This window comes from Palaemon carinicauda, chromosome 38, assembly GCF_036898095.1.
Source record: "Palaemon carinicauda isolate YSFRI2023 chromosome 38, ASM3689809v2, whole genome shotgun sequence".
NCBI lineage: Eukaryota > Metazoa > Arthropoda > Malacostraca > Decapoda > Palaemonidae > Palaemon > Palaemon carinicauda.
In genome coordinates this window covers 26404933-26415295 of record NC_090762.1, presented here as the reverse complement: position 1 = coordinate 26415295, position 10363 = coordinate 26404933, and the positions used below count along the sequence as shown (strand labels likewise).

General features: G+C 38.0%; 1 protein-coding gene across 2 annotated transcripts in view; it reads right to left on the bottom strand.

The window, feature by feature from the left end:
* c12.2 (von Willebrand factor A domain-containing protein c12.2) overlaps positions 1 to 10363 on the bottom strand; it is a 248503-nt gene that overhangs the window by 4675 nt on the left and 233465 nt on the right. For both annotated transcript variants that reach the window (XM_068361985.1, XM_068361986.1), the window contains exons 20-21: positions 9031 to 9182; positions 4865 to 4979 (exon numbers count right to left, since the gene is read on the bottom strand). In XM_068361985.1, the coding sequence (XP_068218086.1) occupies positions 4865 to 4979; positions 9031 to 9182 (267 nt within the window). The remainder of the gene's footprint in view (positions 1 to 4864; positions 4980 to 9030; positions 9183 to 10363) is intronic.

Sequence of the window (10363 nt, the reverse complement as noted above, 5' to 3'; positions counted from 1 at the left end):
CCAGGGGTGTAGAATGCAAAGGCAGGGTACTTTGCCTCCAGGAGACATTTAGAACCAGTAGAGGATTCGAGATCTCATTTGATGAGTCTAATAAGACTGTCACCCATTGAGGAAGACGGTTCTGCCTCTTCCATCTCACCCCAGGACACTGCTTCCTCCATGGAGCCCTCACAGATTTCATGGTCTCAAGAGACATCTCAGACTCAAGAGGCTTCTCAGGAGGAGGCCAACAGTATCTTAGCCTCCTTCATGGGCAAGTCTCAGGGTTGATAGGTCACGACTTTATTATTATTATTATTATTATTATTATTATTATTATTATTATTATTATTATTATTATTATTACTGCTTGCTAAGCTAAAACCCTAGTTGGAAAAGCAGCATGCTATAAGTCCAAGGGCTCCAACAGAGAAAATAGCCCATTGAGAAAAGGGAATAAGGCACTTGAACAAGAGAAGTAATTAACAATTGAAGTGGAATATTTTAAGAAAAGTTACATTAAAACAAATCTTTCATATATAAACTATAAAAACTTAAAAAAAACAAGAGGAAGAGAAATAAGATAGAATAGTGTGCCTGAGTGTACCCTCAAACAAGAGAACTCTAACCCAAGACAGTGGAAGACCATGGACAGAGGCTGTGGCACTACCCAAGACAGGAGAATAATGGTTTGATGGAGTGCCCTTCTCCCAGAAGAGCTGCTTACCATAGCTAAGAGTCTCTTCTACCCTTTCCAAGAGGAGAGTAGCCACGGAACAATTACAGTGCAGTAGTTAACCCCCTTGAGCAATGAGGAAATGTTTGGGAATCTCAGTGTTGTCAGGCGTATGAAGACAAAGGAGAATGAGGAGAGAATAGGACAGATTATTCGGTATGTATGTGTAAGCAAATGGAAAATAAGCCGTAATTAACGAGAAGGATCCAATGTAGTACTGTCCGGCCAGTCAAAGGACTCATAATTCTCTAGCATAGTATATCATTGGGTGGCTGGTGCCCTGGCCAACTTACTACTGGGCATCAAAGGTTGTTTACGACCCCATTCTACAGACCTTTATTATGATTCAGACTGTTTGGCAGGTGTACTCCCAGCACCGTCCACCCCTAAGGCTCTGGTCACCGAGCAAAGTAAGTTGGACTCCACCTTCCTTCAAGTTCCTGTCTTGCATCTGGACAGTGAGTGGATTCGGGGAACCCAACTACTCCACTCTAAAGGGAAGACATACAACATTAGACCTTCTCTGCCATGCCCTAGGCCCAAGAAACCAAGATTAGAGCTTCCTTGGTCCAAATTATTTGCTGGGTTCATCAGGGAGGTAAACTTGCAAATCTTAGCAGGAAAGGACTCATAGGGCTGGTAACTCATCTGGGTTACTTCTTTCCCCATAGGTAAGGCAGAGCAAGTACTGTAGTACAAAATCCTTGAGGACAACTTCTCCTCTGCCTTTAAACCTGGAGAAGCTAGCGTCACAACCAGTAGCTGCCAGCTGCTGACACTTCAAACATGGAGAGGTTAGCGAAGGTGACTTCAAGCCTCTTCTTGATGGACCACTGGAAGGGGAGAGTTGGCTATCTGGCTTACATGGAGAACTTGTCAGACCCTGAAAAGCAAAAGATCTTTAAGAACATCATCCTGTCTGAAGCCATGGTGGAGTTCTTAGCCCAAAATACCGTCAACCAGTGGGTCAACTGGGTATTGAAGAGGCAAGATGCCATCGTCTTAGTTCCGGAGCAAGTGCCGAAGAGGGAGATCCTCTAGTTCTGTAACTCTTCTAATTCCACCCAGTCTTTAATCCGTGTTGAAGACATTAAGGTTGTTGTCGAAAAATGGAGGAAAGTGAGCAAAGACTCCTCCACAAGGAAGTAACATCCCGGCCCTCCTCTTTGGCACCAATTGCGCCAAACGCTTCTCATGAGCACCGACAAGTGCATAAGAACTTCAGGGATTCTTCTAAGGAGTTCAGCTCCAAGAATAACCCTTCTAGGCAACCCTTTCAGAGAAAAAGGCCTGAAAGAAGGGGAGGGAGAGCTGCAAAACAAGAACAGCGTCCCCACTAAGAGGGGCATTCCCCCATAGTTCCACTGGTGGGGAAATGCCTGAGATGCAGGTTGCAGTGTTTGGAGTGGCATGGGGCCAAATCCTAAACAGTAAGTGTTCTTATTGGGTTATGTCGTCCCATTCATCAGCTCTCCCCCTCCCGACTCCTTTTCAACACATTGTCCCATTCATCTGCTCTACCCCTCTCCTGATTCCTCGTTCAATGAGATCTTTGTCTTTCACAACCGGATCAGCGGAGAACATTCTTTCTTCTAAAGAAGGTGTTTGGAGGCTGGAGACCAATCATAGACCTCTCGGCTTTGAACAAGTTCATCCTTAAAACTCCATTCAAAGATAGAGAGAGACCTTAGCCAAAGTCAGAGGCAGTCAAACCAGGGGACTTCATGATCACGTTGGACCTGAAAGACGTGTATTTCCAGATTAGAATCCATCCAGCGTCTAGTTTTGACCTGGGCCCAAGTCAATAGTTGTCTGCTCTGATATTGGAACAACTGGCTGCGTCGGTGGAGTCCTTTTGCCTACAGCGAGACATGCTTCCCAAGTTTTGCTATGATCTGGGGGTCGTGGTAAACTTCGTGAAGGTATATGTACAGCCCAGACAAGACTTGATATATCTAGGAATATAAATAAACTCCCAATTGGGTTAGATACTTCTATCCTTCTCGAGCAGGATCGAGAGGTTCTAGGAAGTGACTCGACCCTTCCTCATGCGAACCTACAAGCCTATGGAGGGTAATGCCTGTTGGGACACTTGACATCCTTGAAATGTTTAGTCCCCAACAGTCGCTTTTACATTGTCACTTCAGTGGCAGCTTTTGACCCTATGGTCTCAGAGTTGGGATCCTCCAGAAGCGTTCATTCCATTACGATTAGAGCAGAGGAAAGACATGGCGTGGTGGATGCAAGAACAAATAGGTGATCTTGGTAAAGAGAAAATGTTTAGAAGTGAAGTTGGTAAGCCTTTTAGGAACACAATGAATGTGAGTAGGATGCCAATGTTTAGAGGAAAGGCATCACAATACAATAATACCTCACCCTAAGGCTTTAGTTGGCTTCACGAGACTATTTTTGACATACTGTAGGTCCAATTTTCCCCCTATAAAATGACAAATTCCATATACTGTACAAACCATCATCATCATCATCATCTCTTCCCAAGCCTATTGACACAAAGGACCTCAGTTAGATTTCTCCAGTCATCTCTATCGAGCTTTTAAATCAATACTTCTCCATTCATCATCTCCTACTTCCCGTTTCATAGTCCTCAGCCATGTAGGTCTGGGTCTTCCAACTCTTCTAGTGCCTTGTGGAGCCCAATTGAAAGTTTGGTGAACTCTCTCTTGGGAAGTACTAAGAGCATGCCCAAACCCTCTCCAACTACCCCTCACCATGATCTCATCCACATATGGCAGGCAAATAATCTATCTTATAGTTTCATTTCTAATCCTGTCTTGTCATGCAACTCCCAATATTCTTCTTAGGGCTTTGTTCTCAAATCTACAAAATCTGTTTAATACGGTGTCATTGTTATACCATGACTCTTCTCCATACAGTATTACCAATCTCACTAAACTGATATATAGCCTGATTTTATGTATAATTTCAGGCGATTTGATAGCCTAATTTTACCTAAGCTTGCCATTGTCTGATTTGCTTTTTTCAATCTTTCATTAAACTCCACTTCTTATGATCCTGTATTAAAAATCATAGTTCCTAAATATTTCAATAATTCCTTCTCATTAATTTTTTCTCCTTCCAATAATATTTCATCTTCCATTGCACATTCCATTCTCATCTCCTCTGTCTCTCTTCTATTTATCTTGAGCCTAACCTCATGTGATATTTTATGCATTCTGGTAAGCAAGATTTACAAGTCCTATGGTGTTCTGCTAATAAGGACAGCATCTTCAGCATACTTCAAGTCAACTAATTACCTGTTACCAATCCAGTCCAATCCTTCTCAACCATCCCCAACTGCTCTATACATTACAAAATCCATAAGTAGGATAAACAATATCGGTGACAATGACAACACATTCCAATAGAGTACTCCAGCGTTAAATGGAAATTAATTTGATAGGACTCCACTAACCTTAACTTTGCACTTGCTATGTTCATGGACAGACTTAATCAAATAAACAGGATGCTTATATTAATATGCTTCCATGTGAAGCACAGTACTCAATTATTATCGTATGACTTATAGACCAACATAAAGCCGGATGAAACAACATAATTTTTTTGTAAATATTTAAGGATGATCGACATAATTGGAACCGACATATATCGAGCAGACATAAAGAGGGGTACTACTAGACTGGGAACTCCTTAAAACTCCTTCAAAACAAAGATATGCCATCTTGCCCATAACTATTGCCTGGTTTTGTATGTTTATTATCGTAAGAAACTTCAGGTAGTGTAACCCTCTCCCTTACTATTCATTCTAGAATTTGGGCTGTCCCAAAAGGATATGCTGTGAAATGTGGTTTGAAAATGGAAGCAAAACCAGGTATTAAAAAGCTGCGAGTTATGAGATGTCATTAGCAAGACAGTTTAAACAAAATGAAATTTTTTTTAAGCTCATATGAAAGATTGTCATCATCAAATTATGGCATGGATTAAATGCTCTCAAGAAGATATGCCTCATATTGTATTTACTGAATGAGATGAACACCATATAGAAGGACATAATATAAATATGGCCAATGTTGTACTGTACATTCTAGCCATATATAATACTCGGCCAAGCATAAAATAGATTCTTTGTCAATTATTCTAATATTATATATGTTACTTAGTTTTTCCTACCTTATATTTAATAAGGGACGATTCCACTGGAAGCTGCATGAGTGCTGTTTTTCTTCCGGGTTTTTGCCTTACTACTTGCCAAGTTGCGGCCAATTTAGGGGCAGGCAGAGGTAACCTAGTAATTCAAAGAAATATAGGTTAAACAAACTACATCAAATGGGTGTCAGTACCTTTATTTCAAACACTGGAAGCTGCAACTAAATTCTCCACAAATTGTATATTTTTATTTAAAAGCAATCTGGAAAAAAAATCTAAAAACTATTTCTTAAAAAAATCATGTATTTACAATACATATATATACTGTATAAAATTTTAGATATGACCATTGTCCACATTCCCAGATTGGTATAACCTGTAAAGTAAATTAGGATTACAAAGCTTTACTGTAAGGAAAACAAACATATGGCAATGATTTCTCGATTATATTTCCCAATGTTAATTAAATACCAAGACATTGTATTTTGTATTACAATACAGTTATTGAAAACCCAGTGTTAAACAAGAGATTAGGTTAATACTAACCATAACCATAAATAAATGATGTTTGGAAACTATATTAAATACATTTAAAATAATGAGCAACAGTAATTAATTTAAGATTGTAAAATGCCTTTCAATGTACATCACTTGACTTCTGACAGCATTTATATTGACTACTATCATTTTCAATAAATTATCAATCGTAGTTGATACAGTATTTCATGTAAAACCAGATACAGTACAGCTACAGTATAGGGGGATAGGATAAGGGGGGGAGGGGAGGGGGAGTTAGGATTGTAAGGATTGGAGGGGATAGTGTTAAAGTGAAGTACAGTGGGAGGTGAAAAGATTGGGGCCAACCCAATAGCTCATTGTTGTTGTTGTTGTTGCTGTAGCTTTTTTTTTTTGTGTGTGTGACATCATGCCTTGTGGACTTCTGGGAGGCGAGTTCTCTTGGCAGTCTCCGAGGGTCTTGTGTATTCATGTTTATCCCTTTTCTGGGGCTTGTTTATTTATTTATGTCTGTCTGCTTTTGTTTTATTGGCTTATTTTAACACTCTGGATTTGGTTCACCCTGAGCTATATAAGGAGTTATCCTTTTCCACCAGGAATGCTGGTTTTGTGTGTGTGTTATTTCCTCACTTGTTGCAAGTTCTGGGTAAATGTTTTTGAATCTTTCCCAGGATTCCGTGGCTCTTCTGTGGTAGCTGACATTTATCGGTGTGAGCTTGTGTATGTTGGGGAATGTTTCGTTGTTTTCATGTTATTATTGTTATTGTTACTATGGTTTAGACGATGTATGTGTCTTATGTTTCCATTTTGGAATTTTTTTAGGGTTTTCATTTTTGTTTGAACTATTGTGCATTCTGGTGCTATTGGATATTTGAATAGAGGTCTTATCAGGCTTTTGTAGAGGTTTATTCTTATGTTTTTATCCAATAGTTTGAAAGATTTTAATGCCCTTTTCCATGTTTTCCCAATTGGAGTATTTGTTTGATATGGCAGCTTATGTTTGCTCTTTTGATAGAGACACCAAGGATTTTATTTTTGTTGTTAAATGGAATATTTTTATTGTTTGCTGTTATTGGTGCTGGTTTATTTTTTGATACTCATAAGAGTTGGAATTTGTTGCTATTTGTTTTTATTTTCCAATTGTTTTCGTAAACGTTTATTCATTTGATTTCTTTTTCTGTTTTCATAATCATTTATTCTTATGATTTCTCTTTCTGTTTCTATTTTTAGAAATCTTTTTGAATTTGTAGGCTGCATTATTACTTGTGTTATGCCCTCTGCATAGGCATAATTTATGGCATATTCAGGAGTGGTTGGCATATCTGCTGTGTAGATAATAAAAAGTGTTGGAGATAGTATGGCCCTCTGAGTTACCCCACTTTTTATATCTATCGTTTCTCCCAGTTTCCCATCTCTGCTACATATTCTGACAGTTCTGGCTTTTATGTAGCTTGAGAGGAGTTTTTCCATTATTATTGGTAGTTCTAATTGGAGTATTTTAAATTTGAGGCCGTCATGCCATACTTTGTCAAATGCTTTTGAGATATCTCTGCAGATGACATTGCATTTGTGTTTTTTATTTAGCTGGTTCGTGGCTATAGTTTTGTAAATTCCCATGAAGGCAGTTTCAGTCCTTCTTCCTGTTCTGAAACAGTGTTGGTGTTTGTAGAATTTGTTGTTATTTTCTAGGAATCTCCTGAGTCTTGTGTTTATGATTTTTTCAAACACTTTTCCCGGCACTTCCAGCAGTGATTGGCCTTCTGTTTGCTGGCAGTTTAGGGTCTTTCCCTGGTTTGGGGGGAAGTATGAGAATTCCTTCTTTGTTCAATTTTGGGTAATATCCCATTGCGAGTGTAATGTTTATCATTTGTTGGAGTCTTCTCCATGCCACCATTGGTAGTTTTGATAGCATTAACTTATTTACACCACTTATACCTGGTGCTTTGTGTTTAAAATGATTTCACTGCTTTCATTATCTCATGCATTTTAATGTCTGCTATTTTGTAGTTGTCCACATCCAGTCTTTGTAGCTTTGGGTTTTAATAGGGGATTATTTATTCCCTATTTCCTTATAGGAAGTTGAGGACTTCTGTTTCTGTCTGTCAAAATTTGCATTTTCTTCTTCTGTGATTTTGAATATGCTTGCCCATATTTCAGTAAGTGATTTAATTTGATCTTCGGTGTCTTCTACTTTATCACCATTACTGTTTATCAAGTAAGGTATTTTTATTTTGGGTTTTCCCAGTAGTCTTTGTAGTTTTTCCAAGAATTTTTCTTCGTCTTTGTATACTTGAGTTTGATTATCGTGTTGTTCTATTTTTCTCTGTTTAATCTGTTGGATTCTTCAATTACTTCATTTTGAATGGCTTATTAGGGTGTATGTTACCCTTATCCACTTATGTGTGTTTGGTTATAGATAATTCAATTGTTGTGTTAGTAGTTTTAAGTAGTTGCTATCTGGGGTGTGTTTATGGTCTGATATTCTCTTTATTGGAGAGACTGTTTCTATTGTTTCTGTGATGTCAGACATCCACTTGTTTATTTCTGAGTTTATTATGGTAAAACCAGATCATAATACTAATAAAAGATATGTATTATCTCCTGTAATTAAAAAGACGGAGAAGTAAATATACAATCTAATTTGTAATTATAGATGCTTAACTAAAAGATTCTGCTGCTGAACTCAATTTTATACGTAGACCTCATCATATAAATTTAATTTACCATACGCCACCATTGTCGTCTTATACTGTACCTCTCATTGAAGATTTTAACAATTTAAATATGAAAGAAGATATTTTGAATGCCCAAAAGTTCACACAAAGGCTAAAATAAAAACCTACTATAACAACTTGTAAGAGACTTTGAAGGTGTGTCATTATTAAAATGGTCATATTCATATTTGGAGTTATGTGAGATGATCATACTGTATTACAAACAAGGAAAATAAACAGATTTAATAAGAGATCAAGGGGCTTTGGAAAATTAAGTAAAATATTATGCATTTAAAAAGGACATATGCCACTGGGAAAATCTTTGAACAATTAAAACGATTGAAAATGAATTTGAAAGTAAAAATGAATTTATTTCCCATCTAACCAAGGCAAGCAAAAATCTAATATAATGGTAGTGATGATAGTTGCTCTGCAATTGGTTCCCTCAAATTATGATTACCAGTGACATCAATTTTAACCCTTTTACCCCCAGGCTCTGGAAATTTCCAATCCTTAACCCCCAGGGGGTTATTTTTTTCCCAGCACATTTTGTAGTATATTTTTTTTTAAATTGCTCTAACAGCCTTAATTTTTGTCATAGAGAGGTCAGGTTGGTCTCATTTTCCAAATGCCTGAATTTTCTAAAAAAATTATCAAAAATATGAAAAAAAAATTTCATTGCTTTTTTTTTGCAAGGACGTACCGGTACGCCCATGGGGGTAAAGGGATGGGTTTTGTGAAACGTACCAATACGTCCTTTGGGGGTAAAAGGGTTAACTGTGATCATCAATGATAAATTTTGAGATCAACCTTTTACTCATTGATCAATGCTTTGTATTATTCTTTGAGACAAAGTGTACATACTTTAACTACAGTATTTACAAAGAAAATGCCATTGCATTGTTATCGCCCTGAGGTATTCGGTATAAAATGTAATTATATATTTCGCAATAGGCTTACTTTTTTGCTAAATTGACATTATGGGGTGAAGTCCCCACTGGTATACCGTGGCGGTGCATTACACGAATCAAAGTCTCCTTGGCATCTCCAGACCACGAGTCGAAGTCTAGGACGTTGCGAACCACATTTGCTACTCCGTCATCTGGAAATTCCTGAAAACAATAGTCCATGAGCTTTAGGAGCTTTATTTTACCCATGTTTAACCCATACATCATCTTTCCAAATAATGAAATATAGGTACAGTACATCCAAATATTTCAGACAGTTTTAGCAATAAAGACTATGCAATCTATCATTTAATAAGGATTTTTTTCTCTGAATTTCAACAGCAATTATAGATTTTAAAAATGTATCAATAATGAAAGATAACATTTTAAATATAATATGCACTTTTCGTAGATATACAAACTTGAGTCCTTTAAAATAATATCTTCAGCAGAATTGAAACAGAGCCGTTTTATTTGTTATCAACAGGTGGTAGATGCATGGAGGATGAGGGAGGTATTTCTCTAGATTAAAAAGAATGGAGCTCAGAAGTTTAGCTTACCAATGTCAAGTCAGATCCAGCAAGTAATCATGTGATTGCTTAATCCATACATACATACAGTACATATACCAACGCACTTCCTCCAATTTTGGGGGGTAGTCGACATCAACAAAAGAGGCTTAATCCATAAGAGAGGGAAAGGAAAGATGAAGAAGGGCCAATCATTCTACCTTTTTTTCCAGGCTTATCTGTGTGGGATCTGGGCTAGCTACACAACTAATTGAGCAGCCACCACGGGACCACAAACTAAAGTTAAAGTGTCAAAGGACTTTTGTGTAGAGTCCTATAGGTAAAAGACCATGATGTTGTTTTCAGTTTCCAGACCTCAGCCTTCAACTCTTGGCTGACTGCGAGATTCCTCTTAAAGGTTAGGGTAGGGCACTTAGCACTGACTTAGTAAACCTCAACCCTTTCAGTTGTCGAGGGGTACAGTATGCCCTACGGATCGTCTCATGAACCCAGGATGAGATTTTAATCCTCAAAACAACAGAGCCTTCACGGTACACAGAAGCATCTTTCCTTACTCAACGCTTCATGTAGAAGGGATGAAGGAGGTCTCGAACCTGGGGCCATGACCTGAAGGGCTGTAGGTTTAGGCTATGAACTCTGGCACAAACTTAAATGAGATCTTCCAAACCTTAGCGTGAGATGACTGCTAAGGCTAGCAAAGAAAGTCTTGAGAGTCATATTTGTCTGAAAACCTTAAAGTCTCGAACAGAGTACAAGTAAACGCCTTGAGAACCACGGTCACATCCCACTTCAATGTGGGGAAAGACTGCTTAAAGC